A 15,199-nucleotide genomic window follows, 5' to 3' on the forward strand; every position below is an offset into this window, starting at 1 on the left:
ATCCATAGGAAACCTTGGACAACTAATAAATACTTTGGATGCACGTTTTAGACAACATTGGTTGTCTAGCGTAAAGATGAGCGTCGACGATACTACGTCTCGATCTTACCAAGCGAGAGATACTCGAAACCTCGTCGAGGGGAAGAAACAGCTAGGCTAAAGATCGGTGACGGGTCCGGAGAGTTTCATACCGTTCTCCGACACCGTCAACCGATCGACGAACTTTTCTTTGAACGTTGTCCCCGTATCGTCGTCCACGTCGCCATCGTACTCTTCGGGCTGCTGCTGTTTCTCCGTTTGGTCCTGTTTGTCCTCCGACGAGCAAGTACCGCACCGTGCGTGCTTTGCCTCGACCGACCTAGGACCGCCGGCAGTTTCTTCGTCCGCATCACCGATCACCTTATTACGTAGAATGTCCAGCAGCTTCTCCATTCTGACAAATCACGGTTCGTTTCACGTTACATGCGTTTCAACGAGCCACTACCGCTAATCGGCCCAAACGAATATCTGTAATACGGTCTTTAAAAGCGGCATAAGCAACAATTGCAGCGAAAAGCCATGCTGCTGCCAGCTAAAAGAACAGAAAGAACACCAGGCGTCTCGGTCTCGGTCTCCGTTTCCGTTTCCCTGACCCAATAGCGGACTTTGTGCAGAGTATGTAAGGTGTAGGAAGTCGAAGGTGAATTACGCGGAGCTCTCTCGGGCGAGAAAAGCTCGATAGCTCGCCGATAACCTAGAGCAAACCGCGCGATTCGCGCAGATTGTAAAAGAAGGAAAATTTCGATTTACGCGACGCGAAACTCAAAATATTGAATCAATGTTAATATACGATCGTTTATTAAGTTATCGTGTACAAACTCTTGTCGATCGCCGAAAAAGGTCGAGTCTGTTTCTCGGAGAATATTGAATCGACGAATATGCTCGTCGATACTATAACCTAACGATCGTGTAAAATAACAATGATATTTATAACGTTTATGACATTTTTCAAAATCACTGTAAAGTATTTTACAAAAATCTTTCGTCACTGATCAGTCGTATTCACCATATCGATCTACGTAAAGTCTACGTAAAGCGTACGATTTCTATAGTTGGATTCAAACGATCGATGATCAATTCCAAGTTCTCGATTAAAAACAGGGCCCTGAATACCTAAAATTACTTTTTAAAAACAACAAAAAATATATATATACGTTTACACATCACATATCACATTTATCTTGTTATTGGAATGCAAGGGAAAAATTGAACCAAACTAAAAGTCAAACGGCAGCTCCGCGACAAACACTAATTTCAAGCTAAACGATAAATATTACACGGTACACGCAAAACTGTGGGAGTACGCGCAAATAAAAGAGGAAACGTGGCAACTAAACGCATGCTAGACAAACTGCGAAGCCATGCTAACCGATAAACGAATAATTGTATAGTCGAATCATGATTAATGGGTCGCTCAAGATCACAGAGGAGTAACCCCCGCGATATCGTTTTGTTACCCTCGTTGGCGCAAATATGCAACCGCACACGCTATCCGTATCTCGAACAAACGATTTATCCCCAGTCCGATTTACTAAACCTGAGCGACCAATTCAAATTGATCCGTCTACGCGTAATATATCGTCTAATTACAACTATAGAGTAGAAAATTTGTCAATGGTCCAAGGCTTGATTAACACCGACATTCCAGTCGCGAGCGGATATTACCATTTCGTATTCGTTTCTTTGATTCCTTTAGCGAGAATACAGACTTACAGATCTAACAATTCCACAACTATAACACCGAGTAAGAAATGTTGACGCGAACCGTCCGAATGAACCAAGTCAGAGACCAAGCGTGCCACGAGCCCAACAGGGTCGCGCGAAGCGTACTCGACGAGTAAACAACGATAAACCTACGTGCTATTCGACATGTACATAGTAGTAGCCTCTAGCAAGCCCTTGAAGCCCCCCTTGCGATACGGCGACGAGTGGTTTGCGTTTTGCTCGGAGCCCCGCGCGTACGTAGCCTAAATGTAGGCGGTGGTGTAGGTAGCGCGTGAAGGTGCTGTCAGGACTCTGGAGGTCAGGATTCCCGTCGAGCAGAGATCTTTCGGCACGAAGGACCCACCACCGACTACCGCCACTTCCGGGATTTCGGTGATGGCTCTGCTCGCTAGATCGTCATCGAGACGATCTTCTTCGTCCTCGCTCACCGTTCCTGCCGTGCTGCCGTCGCGCGGCGTGGTACCATTCGCAACCTCGGATGCTGACTTGGCCCTCTCACCCAACGACCGCTTAACGCTCGTCGCGTTACCCTTCTTCTTTCTCGATTTCTTCGATCCCCCTTTCTGTCCGCGCACCACCGTCGCCGTCGTCTCGTCTTCCTTCTTGTTCGACTCGTTTCTCGATCCTTTCACCCCCTTTTCCGGTACTCTGTTCGTTATCGTCTCATCGGCTTCCGCGTTGCAACGCGTACAGTCCAACTCGTCGTCTCCAACTTTCGCCTCTTCTACCTTTGGCTGACGACAAATTTGATCGGCGAGCCTCTCTTCCAAGTCTCTAGGTTCGTCCTCTTGTTCAGAGTCCGGTGTCTCGTTCTCCAACGTCCGCGGGATCTCCGCGAACGTTATGCCAGAGGTCTCTTCCCGTGTCCCGTCGTCTCGATCCGTATCGTTGATAACTATAGCGACCGATCGCGTGCTGGAGACAGGACCATGCGTATCATCCACGGTCCAGCTGTCGACGGATGCAGGACTATTACAATCAGCGGTTCGATAGAGACTCGGTTTCTCGGCAACGAAATGGTGCGGCAGCTCCGCGGTTCGGGAACGAAGAAACGAGGTGAAATTCAGGCCCACCGAGGACGAGGACGAGGACGAGGAGGAAGAGGAAGAGGCTGGGTTTAGACTGCAGGTATCGGATAGAGCGGTACGCACGGGGGTGCTGGTTACGTAGGGCGTTTCGAAAGATACAGGCGTGACTGATCTTGCGTGTACGCACTTTGCCACATGATTCTCGGCCAGGGTCTTCGACGCCCGCGCCTCTTGGAGCTCTCGTCGCAGGGCCAGCGTCTCTTCCTCGAAGGCTGCGATCTCGCGACCTTCGTTGCTAAGTGCCAATACAAGTCCACCGTTTATACAATTGTCACCTCGGCAGAGACGTGAGAATAGGCCGTTTCCGGCGCGGTGTGTGTGTTCTGTGTATGTTAGAACGGTGTTCCCGGTATCCGGATTATTCAAGGGGTGAATTCGAATGCGCAGGAAAATAGAAGCGAAAATTCGGAAGTAGAGGCGAGTCGTAGCTTTGTGTTAGATGCTTTCGAAGCAACTTCGCGAATCAATCGAAACTATCGTTTGGGGGATGATCTTCGTAATGCGGAGATACAAAAGCGTATCGACTTTCAAACTAGAGGCGAGTTAAAGCTCGAAAACATCTTTTCGAGTATGTCAAGTGAATCGAGTACGTCGAAATGTCGACAAAAATTCAACGGATTGATCGTGTTGGTAGCTTTTATACAATCTTCGTTTCGATAGATATACAGTCACTTCGAACCGTCTCCGCGAATCGATTAAACTTAAGAAATGGAGGGACATGTAGATTAACATGTAATTGATATTTTCAAATCAAACGTTTTCAGTTACTTCAAATGATAAACACTGTGAACAAGCGGAAAATTACTGTGAAAAGTAGGAAAAACAGCAAGGAAAAAGTTGTCGAGTCGTAAAAACAAAAGAAAAACGAAAGAAAAAACAATAGTACTACGAAACACTACGAATTGATAATATTAACATATTTGCACAATTTTGTTCATCGATTAAAACGATATTCAGTCAAATACTCGTTATAAAAAGAACGTACGGTTGTTCTCAAATAAAGCATTTCGACAATTGTTTAAAGACAATTCGACTGCAAACACGTGATACGCTGTTAAATTAAGCAATTACCGTGTACGCATCGTTCGATACCATGACGGTGTTAACGTAAAAATGTGTAAGAAAATTCAAATGAAACGAATCACGTATTTAACGTCAATTTCCGACGATACGATACGTGCGTCTAGTGCAAAATATGTACTATGTGAAATCACGTGTAAAAAAGCGAAAAATGTACCCAATAAAAAGATATTTGAAAATACGAAAGAGAATACCCCCGAGTACCTAAATTTACCTATCGCCCAAACTTTCAACAACAAAACAAAACTGTTTGGTTAACGAGTACTCACTTTGCGTTCAGCTTAAGGATAGCCACTTCATCCTGCAATTTTGCGACGCGCCTCTCGTTTTCCGCTTTCTCCTCTGTTAACTTCGTAACCTGTTTCTGTAACAGACGAATCGATAGTATCTACGATATTAGCGAATACTACGTTAGACGATTTATTAAACAAAACATGTATAGAGGTAACACACTAAGTCAGGCATCGAGAATAGATAGAATGAAAAATCATATATACTACGATCAACGACAAATGTTGGAACAACGTTTTACTTTTTTTTTTTTTTTTTTACTTAAAAGAAAGCTACGGCTCTCCGTTCTTTACCGTCGGGAGAAAACGAGAATAAAGATAACAGATATGGGAGACAACAATACCGAGCGCAGATAAGGTATAATATTACGAACCGTTTCGAAATAAATCAAACAAATTACATAGCAACCTGCAATTTTTACCAGATAACGGTTTACAACTTCGTGCACTTTGGTCGCTCGTCTTCGCAGTTTCGGATTAAAGAGGAATTCATTTAGCGAGAAGAACGGAATGGTAAATTTGGCAAAAATAAGTAGGCGGTTGGATATTTCATATGTACCGAAAAAACTGATTACAAGATCGATCGAATGTTCCGTTCGGCCGCGACTTACATTTACCCGAAAGAGAAGAAATAAATTCGCGCCACGGGCGATCCTTTAAACGCGCTGAAACCCAACTTCCATCGGGCGTCACCGATGAAGAGGAAAATTTACATGCACGAAAGTGGAAGGTCCCGGAGGTTCAATTACGTGATTGGCAACACGACGAAGCCAGTATGGCGCGGACGGCCATCGCTTCGGCTGATGAGGCTAATGGATGGTTGAAACCCGAGAAGACCGGAGAAAGAGGGAAAGGAAGGAGGCCAAGGGAGAGGCCGTGACAGCCGCTAAGTGCCTCATCCTTCACCCTTCTTCGTCCCTCTGTTCCCCCTACGAATAGGGGAACTGGAATACTTTTGCCCCCGTACACTAGATGCACCCTTATGTGAAACCTAATCATTTTTACCGCGTCACGGATATTTCGTATTACGTCTACATTAGGTTCTCTGGTGTCAACCGGTTTTATCAACCGTCGCGTCGAGTCGTAACCACCGACACAGGACAAGTTTCGCTCTCAATTATCAGAATCGAGTCATTTTTTCGGCTCTATTCGCAGACTAGTCGTTCAAATTGGCCCGTCTCTTTTTCTTTTCCAAAACAATCTATATTAAACGACCCTCGATACCAAAGTTGATTCTATCCCAAGAATATGCAAAGCAGCTGTTGAAAAGATAACGAAAACAAAACTAGACACTCGGGTATAATCGTGAATAACACATCGATCATTTCATGGAAAATCGACACGTTCGACCGAGCCCGGAAACTTGTGCTGGCGAACTCGATCGATGAAAATTCGCGTGCAGACGATAATCGAGGGAAAGAAATTGTAAAAAAGAGGAGACGAGAGTGGGGAAACCAAAGATCACCTGGCCGTCCTAATCAAACAGAACGTACGAATGCTACGCAAACAATATGTCCATGACCGCGTCGTGGAAATGCCGAAAGCGTCGGTCCAAGAGGCACATTACCGTACCCTAACTGCAAAGTCGAGAGAGAAGGATTTCTAGCTTTCTACGCGCTTTGTTTTCCATTCCCACGTTCTCTACCTTCAAACTCCAACTTATATTCCTTTTTTAAAACATCTCGAGTCTTTCAACGAAACAAGCAGCTACCAACGTTCGGTAACCAACTCACAATTAAATATATTCGTACAAATATAAAACCATGCATACGATTACATCGAAAGCTTTGCGAGATGTTCGATTTATAACTTTAAGAAAATGGAAAATTCTCAACATGCGAGGTTTATACATTTTTCTAATATATCGAAATGGATAAATTAATTGAAAATTAATACGTACGTTTAAGTTAGCCATATCCAACGACATCTGGTTTAATTTCTCTTCCATCATAGATTTTACATTTGCGACCAATCCTTCTTCGCATGTTTTATTAGCTTGTCTAATTTCTCGGATAAGATCTGAAAAATGATAAATTGTTTAGAGTCGTTACAACGTCAAACTAATACGATAGGAAGCAAACATTTACCCGATAACATCCCTGGTTGATAATCCGAACAAGTGCTATATGTACACTGCGCTAATTTTGCCTTCATACTACCTAATTCAGACTTTGTTTCGTTTAATTCTTTAAACAACTGACTATTGCTTTTTTTCAGGTCTGTCATCTGAAAACGATTTAATACAATTTTTCAGATGCTTCCGCAACTTTTTAAACGCAAACGTGCAACTTTTGCTTATAGAGAAGATATAGACCTGCTCGATGAGAGACAGAACAAGTTTGTTGCTACGTCCGATCGTTGTAATGGAGCTTCCACTGCCGATGCTCTCAGAATCTTCGCTCTGGGCGTGTACCGGACCTTCTGCGGACCCAACACCAGGATCGGAATACCTTCGATGCTCTGCATTGAGTTCGTCTCCATTGATTCCATTGCTTTTGTTAGCTGTAGGTGGCAGACTAGCATAGTCCCCGTTTTCATAGCTAACCGGTATAGGAGATTCTAACCCATTCTCTTGCAGACTCGTGTAACCATTCGCCATGGAATTCGTATCCACGTTCAGTGCTTGACACTGATTGTATTGTCGTCTTGGTCTGCCGTGAACAGGCCTGATGCCAGAAAAAGGTACCGGCTGATACAACCTATACATTGTCGGCAGAGACACAGGTTCCATGGCATAAGTCATCGGTAACTGACCATAACCACGCATACTCGGATCAGATGTCGTTGCAAACAGTCTTTGCCCATTGTTTGAAAAGTTTTGTTGCACATTTGCATGCCACAATACATGCTGATATTCCATACCAGGTACTACATCGTTGTTCTGGTTATTCTGTGTACTGTTTATCCAAGGGCCAAACATGCTACTCCTTTTGCTGGATCGTTTCTTAGACTTTTTAGAGTAGCTAGAAACATTCTCCGAATATCCCGGCCCTGACGTGTCCAACCTAGCAAAGATTCGTTTCCGTTTAATGAAATACCGATCAGAAATCAAACGATTCTTATAAATCTTTTGTGTCTTACCTGTTATCCATTTTATGGACGATCTACACTGTGTCAGAGGTTAGTCGCCAATCAATTCTCGCTACATGCATGACACAAACACCTCGCAAAATTTCGTGCCGTTAACCGGCCACTGAAACACTACCTTTGTAATTCCCACAAACTTGTACTAATAACATACGTGACACCATCAGAGTAATAATACTAATAATAGTAAATACGAACAGTAAACACTCGACTTGACTCGACCCGCTAGGGCCGCTAGTTTATACAAAATCGGACATTATCAATTCGCGCCTGATTGGTTGAATAAATCCCCACCCTCTACGCCACTAGCAGCTTCTCGTCAACCCGAAGCATGATTATGTGTTCGATGACATACGTATTAGCTCTTGTTTTTATCATAGGTTTTAGCACTAAACCATACTGATACTACTTAATGGAAACTACTAGTTAATATACTAATTATTGTAATTTCAATGGGTTTAGAGACAGTGGCGCCATCGGTGGGAACGCGCCCAAGTTTGTAGTGAAAATAGTTCCCACTGTTGCTACTAGATGACGCCACTAACTTAAAAAATACGTAACTATTCACAAATATGTGAAAAATTTGACATAGTAACTAATATATTGTAGTGTTATAAAGCACAGAACCATATTAGTTATGCATTATGATAAATAACAAAATTATTGATTAAAGTCATTCAGTGGCGCCATCTTACAGAAACAGTGGAAACTATTTTCACTAAAAAGTTGGGCGTCTTGCCACCGATGGCGCCACTGGTATTAAAACTCTACTATAGTTCAGTGCAATTCAGTGAGCTATAGTGTACGAAATATTAAAAAACAGATAACGCATGCGCTGCACTATTCTTCCAAAGCTCCAAGTGACGTGGCCTCAATGATGGCACGAAATGTGCTATTAATGTGAGACCGTGCCGTTTGGATTTATTTGTGAAATAATGCTGTAATTATGAAAATTTGTTAGCAAAGGTTACATCGAATCGTTTCGATAACGAAATCAACTGTTCACGATAATTGCGCGTTAATCCGATCAGGTATGTTTAACCTAGAACAACCAGACGTAACTTGTTACTTGTCACATATTTAAAAACTGTTTGTATGACGTGAATTAAATGTCATTCGAATCAGTTGTCAAATGGAATGTGGTGATTGTAGCAACATGACCACGTACGAGGATTTTATTCAGCAAAACGAAGACCGAGATGGTGTACGTTTTACCTGGAATGTTTGGCCTTCGTCTCGTGTCGATGCTACAAGACTCGTTGTACCATTGGGAACTCTTTATCAGCCTATCAAAGAACGGCCAGATCTTCCACAGATACAATACGATCCAGTTTTATGTACAAGGTCCACTTGTAGAGCAATACTGAATCCTTTATGCCAAGTAGATTACCGTGCTAAACTATGGGTGTGCAATCTATGCTTTCAAAGGAATCCTGTAAGAAAGAAAATTATACCGTTCCAAGGATTGAACGTGATCACTTTGGTACAATTTATTTTTATCATTTATCATTTTTAGTTTCCTCCACAATATGCTGCTATTTCGGAGCAGCATCAGCCGGCTGAACTTATTCCAATGTTTTCAACGATAGAGTATACTATAATGGTAAGCAATATTTCAAATTTATAGAAACATACTCTTTAATATCAGTTTCTTTATGAAAGCATTCTGTATTTGTTTATCATTTTCATTTAGAGAGCACAATGTTTGCCACCCATTTTCTTATTGGTTGTGGATACATGCATGGATGACGAAGAATTGGGTTCTCTTAAAGATTCCCTTCAAATGTCACTTTCTTTGCTTCCACCGAATGCTCTCATCGGTCTTGTTACATTTGGAAGAATGGTACAAGTTCATGAATTAGGTTGCGATGGATGCAGTAAAAGTTACGTTTTCCGTGGTACCAAGGATCTACAACCAAAGCAAATTCAAGACATGCTTGGTATGTTTTATATTTGTTTCAAAGAGTCAAGTGACATAGAGTGTGTTAATTTTTGTTTGTTATAGGCATAGGTCGACCGATACCAGGACAAAACCCAAATCAACAGAGAGGAACTGGTGTTCAACCACTGCCAGCAGCGAATCGTTTCTTACAGCCCGTACATAAATGTGATATGAGTTTAACAGACCTTCTAGGGGAATTACAGCGCGATCCATGGCCTGTAGGCCCTGGGAAACGTCCATTACGATCTACCGGTGTTGCACTGGCTGTTGCTACTGGTCTTTTAGAAGCTAGTTATGCTAATACAGGAGCTAGAATAATGCTATTTATTGGTGGACCTTGTTCTCAAGGACCTGGTCAAGTTGTAACGGATGATTTAAGACAACCTATTAGATCGCATCACGATATCCATAAAGATAATGCCAAACATATGAAGAAAGCAACTAAACATTACGATGCTCTCGCATCACGGGCAGCAACCAATGGGCATATAATAGACATCTATTCGTGTGCTCTCGATCAAACCGGTCTGTTAGAAATGAGACAGTGTTGCAATTCCACTGGTGGTCACATGGTTATGGGTGATTCCTTTAATTCATCTTTGTTTAAACAAACGTTCCAACGCGTGTTCGCTAAGGATAGTAAAGGTGATTTAAAAATGGCATTTAACGCGACGTTAGAAGTTAAAACGTCTCGGGAAATTAAAGTTTCTGGAGCGATTGGCCCTTGCGTTTCTCTGGGTGTGAAAAGCGCGAGCGTCGGAGAGCAAGAAGTAGGATTAGGCGGCACGTCTCAATGGAAATTCTGTGCCCTTACTCCGTCCACGACTACGGCATTATTTTTCGAGGTTGTGAATCAACACACTGCTCCGATTCCACAAGGTGGAAGAGGTTGCATTCAGTTTATTACACAGTATCAACACAGTAGCGGTCAACGAAGAATCAGAGTTACTACAATTGCCAGAAAGTAAGTAAGACGGTGTACAAACCAAATAAGCAGTATTACTGAAATTTACATCACGATTATAGTTGGGCAGATGCGTCAACGTCTTTACTTCACATAAGTGCTGGATTCGACCAAGAAGCAGCTGCTGTTCTCATGTCGCGTCTAGCAGTATTTAGGGCGGAAAGTGACGATGGACCAGATATCTTAAGATGGGTCGATCGTATGCTTATCAGACTAGTCAGTGTTCTTTACAAAATATATAATTAACACATTGCATGGTACGAGTAACTCTTATTATTTAAACGTTGTCGTTATAGTGCCAGAAGTTTGGAGAATATGCGAAAGACGATCCAAATAGCTTCAGGCTTGCGGAAAACTTTTCTTTGTATCCCCAATTTATGTATCACTTACGTAGATCGCAATTTTTACAAGTGTTCAACAATTCTCCCGATGAAACCAGTTTTTACAGGTGAGCTAGCGTGCTCGTATGCTTTAATGATTAAAATGCATGTTTCGATAAATGACATTCGTTAATGAAATAATAAATGCAATATTACAGGCACATGCTCATGCGAGAAGATTTAACAAATTCTTTGATAATGGTGCAACCAATCTTATACAGTTATGGATTCAGTGGCCCACCGGAGCCAGTTTTACTAGATACTTCGTCCATTCAACCTGACAGAATTTTGTTGATGGACACTTTCTTCCAAATACTTATATTCCACGGAGAAGTAATTCTTGTCATATTTTCTTTAAAGTGTAATAAGAGTCGACTATGACGTTAGCCGATTGGTTACAGACGATTGCACAATGGCGTCAACTAAAATACCAAGATTTACCAGAATATGAAAATTTTCAACAATTATTAGCGGCACCTGTTGACGATGCCGCCGAAATTTTAGCTGGAAGATTTCCTGCGCCTAGATATATCGATACCGAACAAGGTGGTTCACAAGCAAGGTTTTTACTGAGTAAAGTGAATCCAAGTCAAACTCATAATAACATGTTTGCTTATGGTGCGGTAAGTAAAGATTCCCTCAAATTATTTTTCTCCAATAGAATACATCTCGTATACCACGCTGAATATATTTATATTTCGCGTATCAAACTATATGATTTAATATTTATTTTCGATTATACATCATGAACATTAAGTTCGTATAAATCATATGTTACTAATATTTTTTTATGTCACCGTGATCCTGCTACCAGGGGATGCCGATACCCAGTGGGGTGTGTTTCTATTCATTTGATAATTGTATTCTTTTTTACATTTGCTTTGAATGCTTTGGTAATGGAACCGCGTGGGAAAATGATCTAAGCAGTCGATATCTTATTGTAGCTTTACAATAAAATATTTATTTCTTTACAATAATATCTTTTAACAGTTAACAATTTTGAGATATCTAATCAATATCAACTGTTCCGGAATTTTACACTGTAGGCACTGGAACATCGATCTATTACGCGTTTAACATTCTTGTACCGATATTATTGTCATGATTCACTGGTGATTAGTGTCAAAGCATTTTTCTCTGAAAACAATCTTTTATCAATTGAAAACTGTGGTTAATCTTTATTTGTTTTGCTTTCACTGGTTCGGGAATTAGATTTTTGAGCTTTTTTTTCTTGATACTTCAACGATTATTGATTACAACTTTTAATTGCAATTTATTCTAATTTAGGAAAGTGGAGCGCCCGTCTTAACGGACGATGTTAGTTTACAAGTATTCATGGAGCATTTGAAAAAACTGGCTGTATCATCTACAGCTTAAATTGCAGTAATAAAAGAACAATGTTGCCTCATCATTTTGTCTAAATAAAATTTAGAAATGCTGTGAGCTTCGCGATGCGGTATTGAGTTGCATTTTATTGATAAGGATAAAATAGGCATGGTAAGGATTTATATATACAGAAATTATGCGGTTATAATGAGAATACATAATTAAATATAATTCCTCGACAACTATTTTTTCCAAAGTCAAGATATGACTTGTGTACAAATAAAGTACATAGTATTAATGTAATGCATATTTTAAATATTCCGTGTTGTTCAACTTTTAAAATGTCTCATTGATAGAATAACTTATTTTTCAACGGTATTTCTTGTCATAAATATAATTTTTTGGAATATCATAAATAATGTAACAAGACATGTAAACAAATCATGTATTAGACTTTGTAAGCAGTAGGTTGAAAGAACTGTAATAATTACAGAATTTATATACTATAAAGTATAATAATTATACACAAATATATTTGTTTTATTAATTAAAATATTTTGTTTTTATAAACATCTTATTCTTTCAATGGATTATTAAATATCTAATCTAGACGTTCAATTTTTTTCTATATAGAATAAATAAAGTCGTAAATGAGAAATTTATTTTTTGCATTTAATATTATTAATTGCAATTAATTTTAATACATCTTTCCAATGCATCATAAGTTATGCATTATAAGAAACAATGAAATAAATTAACTAAGAAATCGTATGGACATTTTTTGTTCTACATCTGTCCTTTCCAATACCTTACAAAACTCTTCAAATGATATCATTCCATCGCCATTTTCATCAGCTTCTACTATGGTACGCTCAGCGATACTAGTTAACTGTTCTTCGCTGTAAGTTCCAATTATTTAAATTCATCGTTATTATTATTATTATTATAGAGCAATTATAGTTAAACCTGTGTATTACCTTATATTTGCGCCAACCATCATATGTAAAATAGCTAAAAGCTCTTCTTTTGATATTAAATCGTCGTTATCCAAATCATACATTTTGAAAGCAACTAAAAATAAGAATGAAAATAGCGTTTAAAATATTATACTAATAAAGTTTTACTTATATTCTGTTTTCGAAACATTATTATACTTGCATTTTAATTTCTGTTGCCTAGAGTTTAGCCGATTAGGACTATTTTTCTTAATAGGCCTAAAGTGAGCAAGGACTTGCATAAATTGTAGAAAATTGACTCTATCGTTGCCACTTTCCTCAAAGAAAGCATTCACGATTCTTTCACCTAGAGGATTTATTGCCAATTCTGGAATTCTAAGAAAATCTTCTCTACTAAGTGTCCCGCAATCTCCGCGGTCTAGACTCGTAAAGCGACTGTATAAGCGTTCAATTTGATTTGGTGTGACTACAATCAGGTTAAATAACAACTCGGTATTACATTTCTAAATTAATCGAATCAAATAATAATGGAAAACTTACATCCAGTGGCATCTTGGATTTGCGCTATTTCTTCTTCGCGTAAAAGAAGACTGGACCTGTTACCCATGTTTCTCAAATGTCACGATCAAAAAATTTCAAGATATTTTAATTTTACGTTCGATATTATAATCCTAACATACGATTCCTAATCCTAATTCATATTTACTTCCTTGGGGTCAAAGTCAACCCGAGTCAGTCAAAGTACGACTACGACCGGCCCACGACTGGCTGACAGATGCTAGGTTAATCACGAGTGTCAAGGTAACTGATAATGATAAGAAAGAAATCTTAAGGTTGATACATAGTACATTGCAAAAGATTTTTAGTAGATCCTAAATATTGTCAGTCGAGTAAATCAAGAACTATCAAAATTGAAGTGATCAAATTAGATATAATAGTAGAGAAAGAATCTTTATTACAAACAATTTTGTTTTCTAGGAACTTGTCATAATTTTAAAGATTTTATACTCTATAAATAAAATCATGTGTCTCGCAGTAGAAGTTGATTGGTTCGTTGTGTCTTGACTATCTGTTGTAGGACCGACGTGTAGTAAATTGAAACATTATATGAATCTTTTATTCAAATTCGTTTGTACACGTAAATTAATTATTTATGCTTCGTTTCGTGCTTTTAATTGGACAATTTAATATTTTGAGTAAACTTTTTCAAATAGACTAAAGTGACACGCGTTCGCGGTGCAACGTCTCGATTCCAACGTCAGTGGTCAGGAAGTGACGTTCTTACAGCGTAGCCTGCGTAGCGTCCACGTAGCGTCTTAAATCTTGCCGAGAGTAGCTTTTATACGTCAAACACTCTGTAAAGAGTTTACCAGTGACACACAACGTGAGTATCATATTACTGGCGATCGATCTTTTTCTACGTTAAACTGAATTAAAAATCGTGAGCGTTGAAACAATTAACATTCATTATTACCTGCAGGTTATATTCTGTTATTAATGAGTACAAAATTAGATATCTACGCGCTTTGAAATGCTTCCAATATAATCCGTGTGATTTCGCTATAACTGTTAGAACATACGTGATATTCGTATTTTGCACATAGTTTGTGTAAATTTGTACGTCGATTGCATTCGAATGTTCCAATTATAAAAATTTGGCAAACGCCTGTAGTTAGACTGTGAATTTTATTTAATTTACAGTTTTGCAAATACAATGGATCAAGTAAAGAAACTCACAGAGCCAGCACGCCAATTTACGAAAGACAGTATTCGTCTTATCAAACGATGTACCAAGCCTGACAGAAAAGGTAAGACTTGAGAAAAATATTTATTTTTATCTAATCATAGCCGTTGTTGACTCTCTAAGGATTAAATTAAAATAATTTCAACTTATCGTACGATTTTTCTCAGAGTTCCAGAAAATTGCTATTGCAACAGCCATCGGTTTTTGCATAATGGGTTTCATAGGATTCTTTGTTAAACTAATACACATCCCAATTAACAACATCATTGTGTAAGTAAATCTAATTTTTTCATTTAAATAATTTGTACTTACAAAATTATTTATATGTTTTAGGGGTTCATAAGTTGACGTTAAATAGATACAATTACCATTTGATAAGGCTATTTCTCCCCCATGTTCCCTGTTATATGTATCTTTATTTATAAAGCAAAACAATGTATTCCGTTCTGGATTGTGATCGAAGTATGCGAATGTGTGTATATATCATTATAATGAATTTTATAATAAAATGAGCATATAAGATGCACCTTTGTTATTCATCTAAAATATTTTATAGAACTCCTTTTAAACTCTAAAAG

At 39.2% G+C, this 15,199-nt stretch overlaps 4 protein-coding genes across 9 annotated transcripts; 2 read left to right on the top strand and 2 right to left on the bottom strand.

Annotated features, from left to right (window-relative positions):
• Positions 1–253: 253 nt before the first annotated feature.
• Positions 254–7,675, bottom strand: LOC128885817 (uncharacterized). 4 transcript variants are annotated; one of them, XM_054140123.1, is made up of 7 exons: positions 7,304–7,675; positions 6,537–7,227; positions 6,310–6,448; positions 6,123–6,241; positions 4,202–4,296; positions 2,193–3,087; positions 254–433 (listed from the first exon to the last, which is right to left on the bottom strand). In XM_054140123.1, the coding sequence occupies exons 1-7, from the start codon at positions 7,312–7,314 to the stop codon at positions 404–406; spliced, it is 1,980 nt and encodes a 659-aa protein (XP_053996098.1). In that variant the 5' UTR covers positions 7,315–7,675; the 3' UTR covers positions 254–403. The 4 variants fall into 4 exon arrangements, 3 of the variants coding, with proteins under 3 accessions (XP_053996098.1, XP_053996099.1, XP_053996097.1); XR_008459669.1 differs by having other exon boundaries at positions 291–433; positions 1,897–3,087; positions 7,304–7,672; XM_054140124.1 differs by lacking the exon at positions 254–433 and having other exon boundaries at positions 1,507–2,715; positions 2,980–3,087.
• Positions 7,676–8,170: 495 nt separating this feature from the next.
• LOC128885816 (protein transport protein Sec23A) lies at positions 8,171–12,583 on the top strand. 2 transcript variants are annotated; one of them, XM_054140120.1, is made up of 11 exons: positions 8,171–8,340; positions 8,462–8,744; positions 8,826–8,912; positions 9,003–9,249; positions 9,315–10,215; positions 10,278–10,431; positions 10,512–10,663; positions 10,754–10,928; positions 10,997–11,218; positions 11,410–11,430; positions 11,883–12,583. In XM_054140120.1, the coding sequence occupies exons 2-11, from the start codon at positions 8,466–8,468 to the stop codon at positions 11,970–11,972; spliced, it is 2,328 nt and encodes a 775-aa protein (XP_053996095.1). In that variant the 5' UTR covers positions 8,171–8,340; positions 8,462–8,465; the 3' UTR covers positions 11,973–12,583. The 2 variants fall into 2 exon arrangements, with proteins under 2 accessions (XP_053996095.1, XP_053996096.1); XM_054140121.1 differs by lacking the exon at positions 11,410–11,430.
• Positions 12,127–14,118, bottom strand: LOC128885840 (calcineurin B homologous protein 1). The gene is made up of 4 exons (XM_054140150.1): positions 13,418–14,118; positions 13,080–13,343; positions 12,899–12,992; positions 12,127–12,820 (listed from the first exon to the last, which is right to left on the bottom strand). Exons 1-4 carry the CDS (start codon positions 13,482–13,484, stop codon positions 12,676–12,678), a joined length of 570 nt encoding a protein of 189 aa, XP_053996125.1. The 5' UTR covers positions 13,485–14,118; the 3' UTR covers positions 12,127–12,675.
• A 27-nt stretch (positions 14,119–14,145) lies between these two features.
• On the top strand, positions 14,146–15,147 carry LOC128885846 (protein transport protein Sec61 subunit gamma). 2 transcript variants are annotated; one of them, XM_054140159.1, is made up of 4 exons: positions 14,146–14,261; positions 14,579–14,685; positions 14,789–14,891; positions 14,955–15,147. In XM_054140159.1, exons 2-4 carry the CDS (start codon positions 14,592–14,594, stop codon positions 14,962–14,964), a joined length of 207 nt encoding a protein of 68 aa, XP_053996134.1. In that variant the 5' UTR covers positions 14,146–14,261; positions 14,579–14,591; the 3' UTR covers positions 14,965–15,147. The 2 variants fall into 2 exon arrangements, with proteins under 2 accessions (XP_053996134.1, XP_053996135.1); XM_054140160.1 differs by having other exon boundaries at positions 14,242–14,357.
• Positions 15,148–15,199: the final 52 nt, after the last annotated feature.

The sequence above is a fragment of the Hylaeus anthracinus genome, unplaced genomic scaffold (assembly GCF_026225885.1).
Source record: "Hylaeus anthracinus isolate JK02 unplaced genomic scaffold, UHH_iyHylAnth1.0_haploid 11982, whole genome shotgun sequence".
NCBI classification, from domain to species: domain Eukaryota; kingdom Metazoa; phylum Arthropoda; class Insecta; order Hymenoptera; family Colletidae; genus Hylaeus; species Hylaeus anthracinus.

Bases quoted from the DNA above. Each gene is read 5' to 3' on its own strand.
- LOC128885816 (XM_054140120.1), top strand. From the start codon at position 8,466: ATGACCACGTACGAGGATTTTATTCAGCAAAACGAAGACCGAGATGGT. The intron at 8,745-8,825 runs GTAAGAAAGAAA...TATCATTTTTAG, and splicing joins TATGCTTTCAAAGGAATCCT to TTTCCTCCACAATATGCTGC. The intron at 10,216-10,277 runs GTAAGTAAGACG...TCACGATTATAG, and splicing joins GTTACTACAATTGCCAGAAA to TTGGGCAGATGCGTCAACGT.
- LOC128885817 (XM_054140122.1), bottom strand. The intron at 6,242-6,309 runs GTAAATGTTTGC...ATCATTTTTCAG, and splicing joins TCAACCAGGGATGTTATCGG to ATCTTATCCGAGAAATTAGA. The intron at 3,088-4,201 runs GTGAGTACTCGT...ATTGGCACTTAG, and splicing joins ATCCTTAAGCTGAACGCAAA to CAACGAAGGTCGCGAGATCG.
- LOC128885840 (XM_054140150.1), bottom strand. From the start codon at position 13,484: ATGGGTAACAGGTCCAGTCTTCTTTTACGCGAAGAAGAAATAGCGCAA. The intron at 13,344-13,417 runs GTAAGTTTTCCA...ACCTGATTGTAG, and splicing joins AATCCAAGATGCCACTGGAT to TCACACCAAATCAAATTGAA. The intron at 12,821-12,898 runs GTAATACACAGG...TGGAACTTACAG, and splicing joins ATGGTTGGCGCAAATATAAG to CGAAGAACAGTTAACTAGTA.
- LOC128885846 (XM_054140159.1), top strand. From the start codon at position 14,592: ATGGATCAAGTAAAGAAACTCACAGAGCCAGCACGCCAATTTACGAAA. The intron at 14,686-14,788 runs GTAAGACTTGAG...GATTTTTCTCAG, and splicing joins TACCAAGCCTGACAGAAAAG to AGTTCCAGAAAATTGCTATT.